This window comes from Sebastes fasciatus, chromosome 7 (assembly GCF_043250625.1).
Source record: "Sebastes fasciatus isolate fSebFas1 chromosome 7, fSebFas1.pri, whole genome shotgun sequence".
In the NCBI taxonomy this organism is placed as follows: Eukaryota; Metazoa; Chordata; class Actinopteri; order Perciformes; family Sebastidae; genus Sebastes; species Sebastes fasciatus.
Genome location: NC_133801.1, coordinates 17,502,975 through 17,522,691, shown reverse-complemented (window position 1 = coordinate 17,522,691; position 19,717 = coordinate 17,502,975). Strand labels below are relative to the sequence as shown.

The 19,717-nt window shown below is 39.7% G+C and overlaps 1 protein-coding gene across 2 annotated transcripts; it reads left to right on the top strand.

The window, feature by feature from the left end:
• The first annotated feature begins 2,913 nt into the window (after window positions 1-2,913).
• foxn1 (forkhead box N1) lies at window positions 2,914-19,320 on the top strand. Of its 2 annotated transcripts, XR_012594727.1 has the most exons (10): window positions 2,914-3,133; window positions 10,657-10,795; window positions 11,983-12,291; window positions 13,077-13,172; window positions 13,313-13,443; window positions 13,639-13,735; window positions 16,244-16,451; window positions 16,578-17,575; window positions 17,624-17,907; window positions 18,008-18,147. XR_012594727.1 is itself a non-coding variant. In XM_074641950.1 (9 exons), exons 1-9 carry the CDS (start codon window positions 3,048-3,050, stop codon window positions 18,289-18,291), a joined length of 1,785 nt encoding a protein of 594 aa, XP_074498051.1. In that variant the 5' UTR covers window positions 2,914-3,047; the 3' UTR covers window positions 18,292-19,320. The 2 variants fall into 2 exon arrangements, 1 of the variants encoding a protein (XP_074498051.1); XM_074641950.1 differs by lacking the exon at window positions 17,624-17,907 and having other exon boundaries at window positions 16,578-17,012; window positions 18,008-19,320.
• Window positions 19,321-19,717: the final 397 nt, after the last annotated feature.

Genomic DNA, 19,717 nt, shown 5'->3' with positions numbered 1-19,717 from the left:
AATTCAGATATCCATTAACATTACCAAAAAAACACAACAGATTATTTGGATTGCTCTTTAATCAACTAAGCAGATATTGAGTCAACATGTCTAAACTCAATATCAAAATTCAAGATTCAAGATGTTTATTGTCACGCCGGTTATACAGGTACAATCGTGTGAAATGCTTTTTGCTGAGAAGCTCCATTAAAATCAGTTATATTACAATTATAAAATGAAATACTTTGTACAAGGGCATATTAAGAACATATACAGTATAAGATATATTTTTGTGTGAGAAGGTGTCGTATGAATCTATTTAAAAGTCTGATGGCCTGGGGGAAAAACTGTTCCTCAGTGTGCTGGTGTTGTCCTTAATGATCCTCAGAGTCATTAACTCAACTTGGATAACAAGATCCATGCAGAACACGTAAGCGTGCATCTTCTAATGACAGTTACCTGTCACCATGAGTCAGCATAAAAATAGACACTTTTAATCAGTCTTGCATAAATCTTCCCTATGATTGCCTAATGCAAGACTATTTAAGCTTTGCGCAATGCATTATGGGTGAAATAAGACATTTCACAGAAGATAATAATTGGCGGATGCAAGATAAATAGCATGAATCCAACTGTCATTAAAACTATTAAAGATGTTTAGAAACAATACATATGCTACAAGAATCCAAAAAAGTAATGAGTAAACAGTTGAAATAGTTGGCTAATAGTTAGATTAAAGTAATGGATAAACAGTTGAAAATGTCAATAGTCAGTTTCAAGTTAGTTAGTTAGCTAACTGACTTTCTAACAGATTGTTGCCAAAACAACAACGCAATAAAGGTTTTCAATTTATTTCTGAGTTTTTGTCCAGAGTTTTAGATGATGTATCATTACTGAATGGATGTAACTCTCGTGGGCTGTCTGGGATTGTAAAAACTTTGATTCTTAAAGGGACCGTTAGTAACTTCTTACACGTATAAATCACCCGGGTTGGTGTCCCATGCACGCTCGCATATCGCATATGCGCGCTTGCGTGTGGCTACGCTGATCAATTGAGACTCCAACACAAACTACACGGAAGCACCAAATCCGCAAAGTTCTATCTAGTGAAGCCCGTCTTGCAAAACAGTGTCGGCCGCGGTCGGAGGACGTGGGGGAGACCGTAGCTTTGGTCTCCAGGACCGGAGTCTCTGCTGTACTCTGCTCCTCTGTCTGCTTGCCTTCACTCAGCTCGCTCCACCTCACGTTTATGCGCGCACACTACACACTGCAGAAGAGTTAGTTTAGCTCTGAGAATATCTAGTGAATGTACAGTGGACATTTGTGCAGAAATAACTGCTGCAGCTCCTCCAGACCAACAGAGGTTTCCCGTGTCGGTGTCTTCCTGCGGGCGCAGACGGGAGACGATAACGTTTCTCTTCCTGCTTCAGCCCCCGGCACCGACCCACGAGGCTGAAGCAGGGAAAAGCCAACACTAGGATCAGCACTGATTCATGGAGAGACCTTTGTCTGGTCAACTAACATTCCTGCCAAGCAGGTGAAATATAGAGTGATATTGTGGTTTTAGCTGACGTGTGTCACCTCACTGTTTTGAGCGATGCTCGTTCATGTCTATTTAGAGCGAGCACAAGCGCGAGCCCGACGCTGACTTTCGTTGACTTAACGGCCACAGGTGTCGCTGTTAACAAGCATTTCTGATTCTTACAAACAGTCCCTTTTAATAATAGACGTGATGATTAGAGCATTATAAATGAAACACAGCTTTATTGCTTTTAGATCATAAAAGGGTAAATAACTAACTCTGCAAAACATGATATAGCATCTGAGAACACCCAAGCACTGGAGCAATTATTTCCCAGAAGACAATGAGACTTTCACTGAAGTGCCCCCTGGAATCTGTTCCCACATTACACCCTCCTCAAGAACTCCATCTCTGGCAGAAAGAGCCTTCGGCAGTAGCTTCGCTCTGCTGAGGCCTTGCACTGTAACACAAGAGTATATTCAATCTGTAATTAATCCTCTATATCTCTCTGTCATTCTGCCTCGCCCTCTCGCTGAGGACAGGGTTTGTTGAAGGTACAGAAGTGAGCTGAGGCTGTAACTACTTTCCTGGTTCATTGTGAGGATAGGATAGGAATCTACCTGTATTGACATACCTCTACTCCCTCTCCCTCTCTCACTTTCTCCTTTTATTTCCCTGCCTCCCTTTACTGTTTGAGCCTCAAACTGTCACTGTAAAAGTTTCACAGAGGAACTCAAGTTTAAATTTCTCAAGGAGAAAAGAAAAATGCTTGAAAAGACGTCCCCGTGGAGCATCTTAAAACGTGCGTAGGAGCTGCCTGATGGCTCTGTTTGACTTCACATCCTGCAGACCACAAGTGCCTGATTGGTGCGTATGTCCATTGGATATGACGTTAACTCCTATCGGCTTCATCAGAAAGTGAAATTTCCAGATTGACTGCTTCTGTTACAAGAGTAGCTATTGCTTTTGGTTTAGTTTCTGTGTGTGCTTGCATTCTTCAAAATGCACAAATTATTCTGCCTGCGTTTTCTATTGCACATGTTTTATTTGAAGGCGCAACAGTTAAAGTGGAACTAGATCACATTTAAGACAGCCTTTGCCATGGGCGAGCTCAGAAACCAGGGCACTGCGCCCGCTCTCTGCCACTGGCTGTGATCAGTAGTGTATCTTATGTCCCGTTCAGACAAGTAACCATTCAGTCAGGCAAAGAAAGACTGATGGAAGGAGGAAGAGAGCGCTGCCAGCTGCCAATGACTGCACCATGTTTTGGAACCTGTTGCAGCAGGTTTTTCTTTCTGTATATCTTATTGCTGGGCTAGCCTGGACCAGTGCCAAACACACAAACACACACACCCCTACACACACACACACACACAGAGAGAGAGAATGAGGATGATATTCTTAGCTGCCAAAATCTGAAACCAGCCCATCAACCATTTCCATACATATTTAGACAGTCAATCTAATCGAAGTGCTTCACTTGTGAGGGCAGAAGGGGCGTGAGGCGCACAGATCCACGAGGGATAATGGGCTCAGGTGTCGACAGATGTTACAGCTTCTGAGTGAGAGAATCTGGCTGAAACTACAAATCCACAAAGAAGAGAGGGGGCAGTTATTGTTTGCAAAGGCTAGGTGAGTTAATCTGACAGTTTTACAGTATGTGAATGTTGGTGTTTGTATAAACTGCTGCAACATTTTTCCTCTGATTTATGCACTTTTTAACTCGATTTTTATGTAAGAGAGAGCTGCACTGATACTGTTGGCACTGCTGTAGCTGCAGAATGCCGCTGTGAACTCAGAGCAGCAGCCTGCTCATGTCAACACTGCTGACAAAACACTGTCAGTAATCCTGACAAGTACACGATTACAGATGTCTTCTGAGTACCACAGACACGAAATTTTGGGCAAATTTTAGTTACTCGTATTTATTTAAGTATTCCAATGTAATGCAACTTTATACTTCTACTCTATTACATCTCAGAGGCAAACATTGTGCTCTTTACTCCACTTCATTTGTGTGACAGCTTTAGTTAATTTTCAGATTACAATTTTTCATACCCTTTCTGTCCAGTGAAAATCATGTATCTCCATATTTGGTGATTTTTAGTTTGACTTTTTCAGATAAACTGAATGATGAAGTGTTCCTTTAGGTGTTGAGGCAATGCACCTTCTTCTTAAGCTAAATAAACTGTTTAAAAAGCCTCTTGGATCAGCCGGTAATCGCCGCAAAACTGAAGACAGGGCTGTTTTTCTGAGCTCATGAAAAGTTGACTTTTTAGAGATAAGTGGTTCTCACAGGACAGCGACGCTACAAACATGATGATCTCATAGAATATGATGCATTGATGTAGATTAAACTACCCAACAGCATATAACATACTGACAGGTAACATTGTTCTGCAGAATGAGTACTTTTACCGTTGATACTTTTACTGGAAATTTTGCTGATAAACCTTACACTTAAGTATAAGGTTTTTAATGCTGGACTTTTAACTTGTAGTGGAGTACTTTCACAGTGTGGTATTAGTATTGCTCCGAACCTCTCTGCACTTCAGACATCTTTCAAATCACTTAAAGCTGAAGTAGGCGAGATTGGAGCAAATATGATTAAAAAAGATATTTTTATAAAACGGTCGCTATATGGTGACAGTAGTACATGAAACAGGTAACCTCAAAAAAATCATGCGCCTCTGTGTCCTCCGGTGCTCCTAAACGGCATCTGCAAGATTTTACAGACTGTAGGAAAACAACCAGTCAGAGCTGATTGGAGGTCCGCTGTCCAGCTGACGTCTATGAGAGCCGGCCGTCAATCACTTGCGAACTCCGACCAAACGGTCATATTAGGCCACACTGATCAAATATGAATCAACATCATGTTACATTAATGCCTATTTCTCTTCTCAAATGTTTTCAGAATCATCTTGTAGTGCACGATTTAGCTGTAAAATGTTTTGGCGTCACAAAAGTTTGTGACGCCGCCGCCATTGTGAAATCTGGTGAAGGAACGCCACGTACCGGTCACATGATCAGAGCACTGCCAATAGGAACGCTCTCTCAATGAAATGACCTGTGATTGGCCAAAGTCTCCCGTCAGGGGCTAGATTCTCTAAAGCCTGAAAACAGAGCCATGATGAGGTGCAGAAAAATAATCTTCTCTCAGAACACCTGAATTACAATATGCTGAAAGGTTATTATGGAATTTCTGCCCAATGATGCCAAAAAATATACTGCCTACTGCCACTTTAAGAGGTTAAAGGAACAGCACATTACAGGGGATCTATTAGCAGAAATGATATATAACATTAATATGTATGTTGTCTCTAGTGTATAATCACCTGAGAATAAGAACCGCTCTGTTTTTGTTACCTTAGAATGAACCGTTTACATCTACATACGGAGTGGGTCCTCTTCACGGAGCCGTCCTTTTCTGTTTCTGTTTCTACAGTAGCCCAGAACAGACAAACCAAACACGAGTCTAGATAGGCCCTTTGTGTTTTCGCGTCGGCCAACGTGATTCTCCTACATGCTTGGCACACGGGAGAAGTTTCAGTTGGTTGCAATGTGCAACCTCACCGCTAGATGCCGCAGAATCGTACACACTGCACCTCTTAAAAGGAATTTCAAAAAAGCAAGACAAAATATTTTGTTATGTAGCTTTTATTGAAAATATTGTGTTGTTTTGAGCATCACAAATGGATTTAGATGTTTTAGAACTTCACAACTGTAGGCTACTCTTTTGTAGCACTATTATACTACTTTTAAAAGGGGTGATAACTTAATATTTTTCACTGTAGTCTAATAGTCCAATCAAAATAATGCAAATAAGGTAATGTAATAAAATAATGTAATGAGATGATTTTTTAAATTTACAACGTCAACCATGTGTTTATGGGAATATAATTTTTATGAGACGAGGTTGCCCTGGTTGGTTCACAGCATAAGTAATTTCTGATAATAAGGAGGATTTGTGGAACCACAGCACAACTACTCCCAAATAAATAAACAGTGTTCTCTCACCAATTTTCAATTATTGTCATCCTCAGATCTGAGCGGTTCCAGTGAAATAGGACATGGTGCTATTATTAGTGTACGTAGGATTCACTTTCAAACATGTCTCAGATTTGATCAGATGATCAGATAAGCGTCCCAACATGACATTAGGAGTTGAATCCTGTGATGGAAGTGTAAACAATGTGAATAATCCTGTTGAACACCACGTGGTGCTTCATTTTACCTTCGGGCACCACACCAAGGCTGAATTTCCCTGTTAAAATGATGAAACCACATCCAACAGCCCAAGTCCCTGACTTCCGTTCATTCATACAAACCATAAAGATAAGATCTGAAATAGTAAAAAAAAACAAAAAACTCACGCCTACACTGTTTTCTCAACAACTTGTTGGTTTTTACTTGTTGACACTTGTTACATCAAACACAAATGGCATGATCGGCTTATTAGGATCACGTTTCTGCATGAAGGGTGAATGATGGCGTCATGTGACCGTTGAAGGGTGGCGTGATTTTTTTTTGTTGTCCTATCGGGGCTCTTTCAGCACCACTTCAATTAAAACACACGTATCTTCTTCATATTTTGCAGAAAATATACAGTATATGTAAGGTTTGACCAACGCAAAAGTGAAAAACAGAGGCAGACTTTTTTTTTTTTTCTCGAGTTGCTGATAATTGATATTTTGTGCAAATAACTTTGCAATTTACAATACGTAAAACAAGACTAGATGATTAAAGTCAAAGAAATGTTGAATGTTTGAAGTTAAAATTGAACAAAATCAAAAATTGTTAAAGTTGTTTATTTGAAGATATTATTTGATAGATCCAAACATTCATTGAGGTTCTTGGAGTGGTGGCAAAACAACAATAAAGTAAAAATACTGAATTTCAATTAAAGATCCTGCATTCAAAATGTTATTTAAGTACAAGTATATTCAGCCAAATGAACTTACGTTAAGGTGAGAGCAATAATTAGCCATAAGGACAACCTGTCAGTGTTACAGTATCATATATCATATCATTATAGTATTATTAGTCATCCATGAACATGTAATGACTTCTATAGCTGGTGGAGGTGGAGCAAGTTTTAATTAAAGCATATGTATATGTAGCTTTATAATGCACCGCAACCAGCATGAAAAATAAATCAATACAAAATAAAAAGTGCCTTTTTTAAAAACAATTCTTAGCTGATACTTATTTTTCTCAATAGTATATGTTTTACAGTGTTGTGATTACTTCTAATTTCTTTATCGAAAATGTTTTTAAAACGGCATCACAAACTACTGATGCAGCCTGTTGTACAGTTTCACAAGCCTACAACTTTAGAAGTGCTTTGTTGTGCCTAGGAAATGTTGCTGGTGCACGTTACAGTTTAAAGGATAGGTCCACATTTTTCAAGTCTTTCTTAAAAGAATAGTCAGGTGCCCACGTGAACGACGAAACAGGTTTTGCTTGCTGTAATCACCTGTTCATCCTGGCCATTAGAAGATCCCCCTAATGCACTTTAAATGTAAGTGATGGGGGACAAAATCTACAGTCTTCCTTCCATGCATACATTTATTCAAAGTTTTTTAGAACAAAGTTCCCTCTTTGTGTTACTATCCCTCCACTGCAGCTCAACAGGGAAAACACCGCTGAGACTCAGACTGCTGAAGCCTTATTTTAGCTTTTTTTTGCACAAAACAAGGACTGTGGATCTCTTGATTACAGCAAGCAAAACCTGTTACTATGTTCATATCGGCATCTGACAGACCTGAAAAAAATATAAACCTTGTAAGCAAGGCACAAAGAGTTGAAATGGTGGAAATGTTTCTGTTTTGGTCCTAAGGGTGAACTTAACGATTTAAAACACTAAAAATTACCTATATGGAGCATCAGTCATTACAAGCAATACAATGAAATATTGCATGAAAGTGAAAAAGTAGATGTTTATAGTCCATTACTCATTTGAGTGGAAGAGTGCAGACAAGCCATTTCTTGAGGCTGTGAGAACAGAAACCAGCCAAGATCCGATTGAATGGGTCATTATGAAACATGCAAATTATTGTTTCAACAGTGATGTATGGTGTCATAAACAGTATATCATGATTTAAGAAGCACTTTGTGATGTCTGCTTTTGAAAAGTTCTGTATAAATACACTTTAATTGCTCACAATGAAAACATTTGGGCTGAAGGTACTGCAGGATGAACTCTGAACATTTTATTGTCAGTAACATCTCACAGTTTCCAAGAAGGAATGTTAAGTGGGCCCGTCCTACTGCGCTGTAAACTTAGGGCAGCATTGTTAATAATGTACCAAAGATCCTCGCATAGTCTCTATTGATCCTCACAGTTGAACCATTTACTGATTTCATGCTCATACAGCATCTTTACTGGCCCCAGTTTGTTTCTCTAATGTATTAAAATGACATTTGAGTCACAGAGATTTTTGCAAAACCCAGTAGGTTGTTTAACAAGGTATTTTTTTTAGACTCTTTTAACCATCTGGATGAAAAAATAATATTATATTATATTATATATAAGATAATAAGTAAGATTTTTAACCAGTTACAACTATATATATATATATTTTTTTGGTTTATGTTGTACATATTGAACAAGGAGATATGTCATGGTGCTTTCAAGTGAAACTCATGAGCTCGTGTTTACAACATGGGAAGTCGTGTACACGATATGCTTGGCTTTCAAGTGGTTAATTCGTGAGAACACCGCTGCTAAGCAATGGCAATATTGACGTTACTGTCGGCGTCTAGAAGCCACAGAGGCTAAAACAATTTAGCAAACTAGCAAGTGGATAACATAATGCAGGAAAAGCAAAGGCATAATAAAGATGAGGCTGTTGGGAATATCAACATTTTCATCAGACCTATTACAAAATTACAAAGAAAAACAATATACGACTAAAATTACAATATATTAACTTATTATGTGCAGAAAAATGAATTTCCATAGCCTCCGCCATTTTCTGACTAAATATTTTTTAATCCAGATAGTTAAAAAGGAAATACCTTAAATGTTGTAAAATTAGTTTTTCAAAGATTGCCAGATAATTGTGTTTTCTTGATAATTGGATGCTTAGCTCTATGACTTAAATGTGGCATAAACCGAGGCTACATCTACACATGTTAACCCTGTGCACCCACGGCTCATCTCAACGGCCAAAACAATTTGTTCACTGCTCAGTTTCTTTTAGTGATGCCTTTAATGATGAGTGATGATGAACGTCTCTCTCTCTCTCTCTCTCTAACACACTGCTGGAGTTTCCACTTCTCTTTCAGTAAGTGCATCCGTTCTGGCTGTTGGCAGCGTGTCTGTCAAGCAGATGAGAGGATTTGTTGCCACAGTGGTTAAAAGGCAATCTCTCAACTTTCACCTTGACACTTTAGCCTTCTTTCATGTGAACAGAAAGAGCTACGATTGCTACTTCTCTCTCTCTCGCTCACACACACACACACACTTTCTCTGCCTCAGCATTATTTGGCTTTACGTGACCTAACAGCCATGGTTTGTTGGCAGTTTTAATGAGCTTGGTTTATGTCGAGGGTTGAAGTTACCTTTACTGGAACTGAGGCCACGTGTCTGTCACCTCCGCTGGGATCAGATAACACTTATTTTCTCTCAGCCGGATAAACCCCCGCCCCATGTACATCCACTGATGTCAAACTTTGATGTTTTAATATATGGGATTCCATCTGTGCCAAAATTATGTCACATGTACACTGTCTATGTTGTTTGAACGTGAGACAAAACATTTGTCTATATCTGTTCAACTTTGAAATGTACTGCGGTTGTCACAAAACTATTCTGACAATGTGAATGTTGTCACAGTGTGTCGTCCTCGCTGTCACTGCTTTGAATGTTATCCTGTTTTACGTCTCGCAGAATTACAGCAGAATAATGACTCTGATCACAAAGGATCAGTGACAAGAAGTTCTTTGTAAAAACACTTGTCATGTGCCAACGGCAGTAAAAGTAAAAAGTTTACTTTCTCTCTTATCTGATTCCACAATTCAAAGAAGTAGTTTGATGTTTTGGGGAAAACGCTTATTTGCTTTCTCGCTAAGTGTTGGATGAGACAATCAATACCACTCTCATGTCTGTTATGGTAAATATGTTAGCTTAGCATGACGACTGAAAACAGGTAGCCTGGCTCTGTTCAAATGTAACAAAATCTGCCTACCAGCACCTCTAAGATGTTTGCAGATGTGTTTACCTTTGGACAGAGCCAGGCCTCTGTATGTTTGCCCAAGTGGCCAACGTTTGGTTCTGAAAAGTGAAGCCAGTGTCTGTGTTCTTTCTAACAGCCAGCAGGGGGCGACTCCTCTGGTTGCAAAAAGAAGTCTGATTGTATAGAAGTCTATGAGAAAATGACCCTACTTCTCACTTGATTTATTACCTCAGTAAACATTGTAACCATGAGTTTATGGTCTCAATCGCTAGTTTCAAGTCTTCTTCAATACAGCATGATGTTCATTTAGTAAATTATGGTCCCATTTGGAGTCAAATAGACCATAAAGCAGGGGATGCTTTAGTGCGCGGCTACCTTGTAATTGACAGGTTGCTACAACGGCGTTGTCCGTGTTTTTGTCTTACAATTTTAACCCTTTCACAGTGTGTTTTCAGTTCATGAAAGTTAACTTTAACCTTTTTGGTCACCTAAAAAATGTCTTATTCAGCGTTCGGTTGTATTTAGCTCCACTCTTTCATGTCACAAAAAAACAAGATGGCTACGGCCAAAATGCCAAACTCTAAGCTTCAACACCGTAGTCCACAAACCAATAGGTGACCCGGTTCTAGCCTTTATGTTAAGCTAAGCTAAACAGCTGCCAGCGATAGATTCATATTTAGTGTTTTAGCGTTACTGTTCAGACAGTACGAGAGTGGTATCAATCTTCTCATATCTAACTCTTGGGAAGAAAACGAACAATTGCATTTCCCAAAATGACAAACTATTTCTTTAAGAGCATAACATATGTGTGACCTTTTAATTTAAAATGATGCAGCTGACAATTCTAATAACTGAAACATGTCATCCGTTGCAAAATACACAGACCCCCGCTGGGCCAGAGAATGCGACTGACTAAAGATAGATGACAGTCTTTCTCTCCCATCTCAAATTTAGTCTGTTTTCATCTCTTCACAGGAGCAGATTTTGGTGCAGAATGTCAGACTCCCCGACATTTTCCCACAGTAGAGTAAAGTCTCAAGAATCAACGCCTCAGGCCAGCCTACACACCTGTGAGCCCTGTGGGACCTCCTGCCAGCAGATGGCAGAATCTCAGGTATTGAGCGCCTCAGGTTTTAACCCAAAACAGCTTCTTCTGGAAATAGAAAATCATTTCTGACTCTGCTTGTACATGGACAATTGGCCCTTGATCTGTATTTCTTTTTTAAGGCAAATTAATTACACCTGGGGGACACCTCATTCTGAAAAACATAGTTTTACATTTTGGGAAATATGCTTATTCGCATTCTTGCTGAGAGTTAGATGAGGGGATTGATACCACTCTTTGTAGCGGGCTCAGTTTTAAAGCTAGAGTGACGATACTGGCATCATATGAAACCAGAAAACCTAAGGAATTGACATACCCACTTTATGATAATCACATGCAGTTTGGGGAAAGTCATAGTCAAGTCAGCACACTGACACACTGACAGCTGTTGTTGCCTGTTGGGCTGCAGTTTGCCATGTTATGATTTAATCATATTTTTTTATGCTAAATGCAGTACCTGTGAGGGTTTCTGGACAATATTTATGACTGTTTTGTGTTGTTAATTGATTTCTAATAATACATATATAAATACATTTGCATAAAGCACTTATATTTGCTCACTTCCCATGTTGATAAGAGTATTAAATACTTGACAAATCTCCTTTTACGGTACATTTTGATTAGATAAAAGGTGTGCGATTAATTTGCGGTTAATAGCAATTAATCATGGACAAACATGCAATTAATCACAATTACATTTTGTAGTCGATTGACAGCCCTAATTACATCTGTTTATATCCTGTTGAATCTATTGAATCAATCTAATCAATTACAAATGATATTTCTTGGCTGGGTGTAGTGACTTGTGATGGTAGGCTAGGCTAGCCTTTTCCCCTTGTTTCCAGTCTTCATGCTAAGCTAAGCTAACCAGCTCCTGGCTGTGTAATTCTCAGAAATAAAGAGAAAAAGCAAAATGAAAAAGCAAAATGTCGACTAATCAGAAGCACTGTATTTCACAATAAAATAAAAAGCACGTGTCTGTGTGATATATTTAGCCTACGATGACAACGGCTGTTTCCTCGTAATGGCCTCAGGGGGATTCCCAGGTAGCATCTTGGCAGCTTCTCGGTCCAAAAATGGGAGTGGAGACATGATTTGCAGATTCAAAACAAGCCGCAATGGGTTTGTCAACTGTCAGTGTAGCTTGTGATCTGTATCTTCAATGACTTGTTTCCACCGTGATGATGATCTCACAGACTAAAGAGGACAGGGACGATTGCTTCACCCAGCAAGAGAGCAACACCTTCAGCTTGAGGAGGCACAGCTCTGATGGGACCATCGGTTCAGGGCCAGGATCAGCTCCAGGACGAGGCCCCGTTGACTCCGACCGTTTCCATCCGTACCGTCGACAGTTCAGCGATGGCGCGGTGCCGGCTGCAGGTTGCCTCCAACAATGTTCGTCTTCCTTCAGCTGTCTGCAGGAGGAGTGCAGCCCTGACACTCGTTCACACAGCTCGAGCGGCGAGGTACCAACATCATGGGACCAGTACAGCGGCAGCGTTCAGGTTTCTACATTTATGCATTTTATCCTCACCCATCATTCCAGTTTGCAACAACATGTTGATATCAGGAAGGTTCATTTCATTTATTTAAATACAAATGTTAAAGCGGCTATAATGAATATATTTTATAATGACAATGTGACAATGTCAACAGGGTCGCTCGTAGTGGTGAACCTCTCGAGAATTATCAGCTGAATCTGCAGCTCCCCTCTTTACGGAGCTTTATAGCGAATTTCCACTCATTGTTTTGCTGTCTGGCGGTGCAACCTTACTGTTTTGGTTCAATCTCACCGCTCTCTTAATGTCACTTTCAGTGAAAAAGCTCTAAAAACCCACACTACACTACCTGCTCAGCACCAAACAGCAGACAGACACAGTTAGCGACTAGCCGGTGAACATAGTGGAGCATTTAGCAGCTAAAGAGCCAGATATTTCCCTCAGGAGTTGGTGGAGACCAAAAGCAGAGCTAAAAGAGAGGGAATATTGGACTTACAGAAACACGACTCAAAATGAGTGATTATTTTGCTGCGTAACTGCTGGATGTGTAAAAAAAGCAGTTGTTTGCTAATTATATCAACTTAAAAGGTCATAATATGTCAATGTTGTGCTCCCAACTTGTCTATTATGCCCCCAAGTGGCAAAAAACTCTGTTATTGCAGGTTTAAAGATGTTAAATTAGGCCATAAAGTTTATTTTAGGCAGACATTTTAATACAAATTGCTCTATCGTACATGCATAATACCGTCTAGATGGCTTCTTTTAACAACTTTATTTCCTAATTTTTGCAGAGTTCGTACCCAGAGCTACCGGCTCTACCAGTAGAGCCCTCCTGCTTCCTGTCTCAAAGCTATCCATCCTACGGCTCATCAAGCCCTCTACAACACGTGAGTGACTGTGTTCAAGGATCCCATCGAGGGATGCTTTAGAAGATGTAAATGATGATTCATTAAAACGTGAGAGAGAGATATTTAGGTTTGAGGGTATCTCAATAATCTATATGACAGATCTGTCTTTTTTTTTACAGGTCTCATCTAGACTGTATCCCCATAATGATCACTCCAGCAGCTCAAAATATTCTCTCCAATGTCTCACCACTCAATCACACCAGGAGAGCAGCAAACAGTCCCTCTTCCCCAAGCCCATCTACTCATACAGGTAACGTTGCATCACATTTTCAACATATTTTTGCTCTATTAGGTCATATTTAAAGCAACAATGTGCTCAAATCTTACATGATTCTCACCCATTGAATATGGCTGGGGTATCTTAAAATGTAAGTGCTTTGTTTGTGCCAAACGTAACATATAAATAAAATGCTAATGTAAAAAAATGTTTCCTTCATGACTGCAGCATCTTGATCTTCTTGGCTCTGAAGAACAGTAAAACAGGAAGCCTGCCAGTCAGTGAGATCTACAGCTTCATGACTGAACACTTCCCCTATTTCAAGGTACTATTGTTTTCTCTGTCACATGTTTAATTGAACCTAACAAAAAAAAACACCACAAGGCTCATCAAGTACAACACTTTAACAACCCATACAAATATTCTGCTCCAGCAGATCTTCCTAGATCACGTGTGTCAAACTCAATTTCACGACGGACCGCACTGGGAAATGAAAATCACATCAAGGACCAGACATATATATATATACAGTATATATATTTGATTGACATGTTTTTATTTAATAAAAAAAATAAAAAATTATTTATTTATTTATTATATTGTTGCATGTCCAATAGCCTTCTCACATACAATGTAGTCCACATAAAGCCCTAAAAAAGTCAATAAAAAGTTGCTTAGCCTTTAGTTAAGCAAAATAATGCATTCTTATTACATTCTTACAAGTAGGCTACCATACAGACAACTCACAGCAAGCTGCCTCACAGGCCGGAAATTGACAACTCAACGGATGTGTGGGACATTTAGTAAAACAAAATACATCCTGAGAAAAATAATAAATCATTCGTTTAAAAAAAGTCTCATTTGTTGTTTGTTGAGGAACTAAACTGATATAAGGGCCGGATCAAAATTTGTGAGAAGGATCGGATTTGGCCCGTGGGCCTTGAGTTTGACACATGCTCTAGATCAATCGATAGTCTTTCTATAGTAGATCAGTAGCTGAAGGGTTCACATTCAGGTTTGTAGTTAAAGATCTCCCCAAACCACATCTGTGTTGCAGCTGGCATTAATTACCCCCTAATGATTCATGACACACTGAAAGAATCAGTGTGCTACACCTGCAGCTAGGTGACCCTGGATCAGCTGGGTGGCAACCTGTTGAGGCACGAGGCTGGCATGAGGAGTTTAATGAAGAGATGTTTTATATCTGTTTAATATCAGAATGTGTGTTTGTGTGTAGGGAGTTTTAGAGGTTATGGCAGGAACTGTTTCACCATTCAGTAAATCAAATCTGACAAGTTAATCCAAAGCTATATCACAATGATATGATATTGTTGAGGAGGTACTTGGTAGATCAAAACAAGTGTGCTTTAATATTGATAAAATGAGGCAGCTGCAGGGTTGAACCGCTGTCTGAACCCGGGGTCGTCACAAATACTACATTCTTCAAAGGTTTTCACGTATCTACAAATCAAATTAGTTCAGACTCACCTCTGGAAAGAGCTCAAAGATTTGCTGCCATTCATATTCAAGAAGGCACCTTATAGATGGCTGCCCTCCAAACAGCTGCCTGTAACATTAAACACCGGCTGCAGGGCCAGAAAACACACGAGGCAGATGAGGAGCGATACTCCAACGAAAGTCAACGTATTTTGAAAAAACTAAGATTTTTGAGATACGTTTAAATACCTTCTGAATAGTGTCAAGTGTCTTTGAGTTCATTTCAGTTCAGTGGACAGTGACACTTAACGTGGCATGCAGATATTAAACATCTCAGATGGTGGAAAAATTAATACACGTTTTAATATCGCCTCCAGGGAAGGAGGTTTCTGTATGTGGATTTCAGGGAATTCGAAACATCACTAATAACATTTGAGTGTTGTATAATTTGACACATAGACACTAAAACACAGTCAGTCAGTCAGTCGGTGAGAGCTGGAGTGAAGCCAGCAGTCTTTACTGAACATGAAGAGAATTAATTCCAAGATAGGGCAAAAAAAGGGCATTTCAGTATAATTAATAACTTAAACGTATAACAAATTAAAAGAAATATATATAGGCTATATATATATATATACATATATAAATAGAGAGAGAGAACAACAAAGTATTTCACTGCACAATGTTGAGTATGTGACAAATTCAACTTGAAACTTGAAACTGTCTATCGGTTGGATTGCCATGACATTTGGTACAAACATCCATGTTCCCCAGAGCATGAAGACTTTTTCTCTAGCGCCAGCGTGAGGTTGACATTTGTGGTTTTAAGTGAAATGTCACAACAACTATTTTATGGATCACTATGAAATATGGTACACATTTATGTCCTCCTCAGGATGAATTGTAATAACTTTAACCCTTAACTTTTCATTTGGCGCCATGAGGTAAAGAAATGTCTATTTGTTCAATACTACCTGCAAAACTTATGACATTCACATCAGCCTCAGCTAATGTTAGCATGCTAACATGCTAAACTAAGATGGTGAACATGGTAAACGCTATTCCTGCTAAATATCAGCATGTTAGCATGCCATTGTTGGCATTTAGTGCAGCCTCACAGGGTCGTGTCTAGATGGTTACCCTTGGTTTGTGAAACTCTCGCGAGATGGTTGAGGTCAGGGATTGACCTTGAATGGTTAAGGTTAGGATAGGTTGTCGGGCAGCGAAAAATGATATGAAGTGTCCTGGTAGCACAGTCGTTAGGACGCATATATAGTAGCAGCCCTAAAAATGTGTACTCATTATAGTATAATACTCTGACATTGTAAAGCCTAAGAATAGCTACTTTAAACCTTTTCTTTCCCATCTGCATCTATCCACCCTTCTCCGTTTTCAGTCGGCTCCTGATGGATGGAAGAACTCTGTGCGCCACAATCTCTCCCTGAACAAGTGCTTTGAGAAGGTGGAGAACAAAAATGGGAACTCGTCCCGTAAAGGCTGTCTGTGGGCTCTCAATCCAGCCAAGGTGGAGAAAATGCAAGAGGAGCTGCACAAGTGGCGTCGCAAGGACCCCGTCACTGTTCGCAGGAGCATGGCGAGGCCAGGTGAGTCCATCAGTACCAAAGAACAGATGACCTTTTAATCAGTTTTTGCTGATCTGACCTGTACTTTTTTAATTTTAGTACATCCTATTTGATTCAAACTTTATTTGATACACACTTTTTCCACAGAGGACCTTGATCATCTAATGGGAGAGAGACTAGACAAGCTCAGGTCTTTGCCACCTTACACCAACCCAGCTTTGTTATCCCGAGTGGCTCCTATCTACGGCGCCACCTCGTCATCTTGCACCCCAGCCCTGCTTCGACCACCCTGCCTACCCATTCGTCGTCCACATTACGCCCACGTCCAACCTCAGCAGCCCTGCTACCTGCCTCCCGCCGCCGCTCACCCCAGCAACTCATTTGCCCTGTACTCACCCTGTGGACAGCAGCCTGCAGCTGGCGTCCCATCAGCCACTGGGAGCTTGCACTCCCCCATGGCTGGTAAGATGCCACCTGTTTACAATGAGTACTCCAGGAGCATGCAGGACTTGCTGTTGGAGGGAGACGCCAGTTATGACATCGACACGCTCAACCCCAGTCTGACTGACCTGCAGCTGCAAGGTACGAGAATCAAGTAGAGACAATGCGATGGATAGGAATAAAACAAGCGTTTTACTGTGCAAGGAGATTAGAATGTCAATGAAACATCACATCATCACATTCAGCTGGGACCAGTGGGCAACCTCCGGGTCTGAGAAGTGAAGCCAATGCTGAAGTGCCTTAAACTTGCATTCTTTCTAATAGCCAGCAGGGGGCGACTCCTCTGGTTGCAAAAAGAAGTCTGATTGTATAGAAGTCTATGAGAAAATAACCCTACTTCTCACTTGATTTATTACCTCAGTAAACATTGTAAACATGAGTTTATGTTCCCATCGCTAGTTTCAAGTCTTCTTCAATACAGCATGATGTTGATTTAGTAAGTTATGATCCCATTAAGAGTCAAATAGACCATAAAGCAGGGTATGCTTTAGATCGTGTTTATCTTGTGATTGACAGGTCGCTACCACGGCGTTGTCTGGTCTGAGAGTTGTCCGTGTTTTCGTCTTACAATTTTAACCCTTTCACAGTTCATGAAAGTTAATTGTAACATATTGGTCGCCTGAAAATGTCTTATTCAGCGTTTGGTTGTACCTAGCTCCCTCTCGTGTCACTTGTGGTTGCAAAAAACCAAGCTGGCGACGGCACAAATGACGAATTTGAGGCTTCAAAATGGCAACCCACGAACCAATGGGTGACGTCACAGTGACAACGTCCACTTCTTTAATACAAAAAAGCACAGGTGCAATTAATTACATTAATGATGGATGTGAAATTTTGCTTTATTGTCTTTATCCTCTAACACATCTTTTTCACAGCAGACATTTTGGCTTGTCACAGCAGGAAAAGCTCAGGTGTTACTAGCTGCAAGCTGAACGTAGAGGGGGGCGGAGGTCTGCGCTCTCCGAGTGCCATTCTAGTTAATATTATTATTTACACCTATGCTTTTCTTATTGTGATATAATCAAAAGGTCTGTTCTGTCAGCAAGGAGTTAAAGATATCACTTTATTTTTCTCAGGTAACTTGTGGGAGGAGTTACAGCAGGACAGCCTGGTGTCTGATCCGCAAGTCACCACCGTGACCCCGTCCACGACCTCTGCCCTGCAGGACTACCGCGCCCAGGCCAGCTACCTGCAGGTCTCCTCTCCTGGTCGACGAAAAGCAGAGTATGAGGATGAAAACACGGGCAGAAACTTTGAGCAGCACGGCTGTTTGAACGGGCTGCATCCTGTGGTTTATTCAGGGGTGGAGAGTCTGGCCGGGTGCCTGACCTCCTGCACTGCATCCGTCTCATTAATGTAAACACCTAAAACTCCCTCACCGTTAATGTTCCACATTAACCTTAAGCAGCTTCATGCCACAGTATTAGCTTGGTGGTTATTTAAACCATCAAATCCTCTGTTTACCACCGTGTGACAGGCTGTGGAGGAAATAGTTGTATCTTTTTTTGTCTGTTTCAACACACATTTCTTCCCCCACCATTTATTTATTTGCTCCTGTTGTGAGTTAGCAAATGGTAATAATAATTAAATTGCTTTATTGGTTATCTATTTCCAAGGGTTTAATTTCTCCATATTAGAGTGTAAAAAACATACGAGGATTTCCTCTGCTTAAGCACCTTACATTCAAACAAATGTACAGTCGCCTGGATTATCCTGCTGTGTTAATGTGAAAAAAAACGGATTAAAATTCACCTTTTTAATGTTTTGATAGCTTTGATCTATTTTGTCTCATGTGGCTCACCGGACACACTGTTAATTAGTGCTTTTCCAACTAACTAACAAACTAAAAAAAATCAGTTATTGCATTTTTGAACATCTCGTTGAATAAGCTCAATGTAACTTAACATTATTTGTATTAAAAGCAAACCTGTGAAATTGTGTTTTGTATATTTTACAATCACTGGCTCCACTGTGATGATACGGGCTGAGCATAAGAGAAGCTGTTTACACCCTGGAGTGATGATAGGCGTTCTCATGGCAACAGTGCAGTAAGACTGTTGTCACAGAAGATGGCAGCAAAGACACTTTGTGACCTGCAGCTTGGTCAATATGAGGATTTATTTTCTTATAATTAAAATGATAGAATGATTCTGTAACAGTCAGATTTTTTACTTTTTGTTTGTATTTTATGTTTTCTACAATAAGTATCCTGATAAACATGAGAAGAAATACAATACAGACCACCTGCAAACTTTATTTACAGGCATTATTTTAGCACTTTGGGTTCCTGAGTTTCAACAACTGTTTATTTAAAGGTGTTGTAATGACCTGTTTTGATGTTTTAAAACATGTCTTTAATCATTGCTCTTAAAGTGTTGGAATATGGTAAATTTCAAGACGCTGCTTAGATTTAAACTATTGTATCAGGTAACATTGTCTTTTTTAAATAAATTTCCATCTCACCAATAAAAGCCAGGGAAATAAATTTAATTATGAACCAAGAACACAATAACAGTATAACTTACCTCTGGGTTATATTAACTTAGTTTTCATTCCCTTTATTTTGTATCTTTTGTTTCTATTGATTCTGATTCTGAAGCATCACTGTTTTGATAATCTACATTTTTTACTTCACTGTTTACTTTCTTTGTTCAGTTTCATCTTTAACAATGGATATCAAGATTTCGAAAACAAAATCCCATATTTATTGCAGTGATGGAATTCCCGCTGTCAAAACTTTACATACTTTTTAATTTGATACTTAAAACATTTATCATAATTAAAGT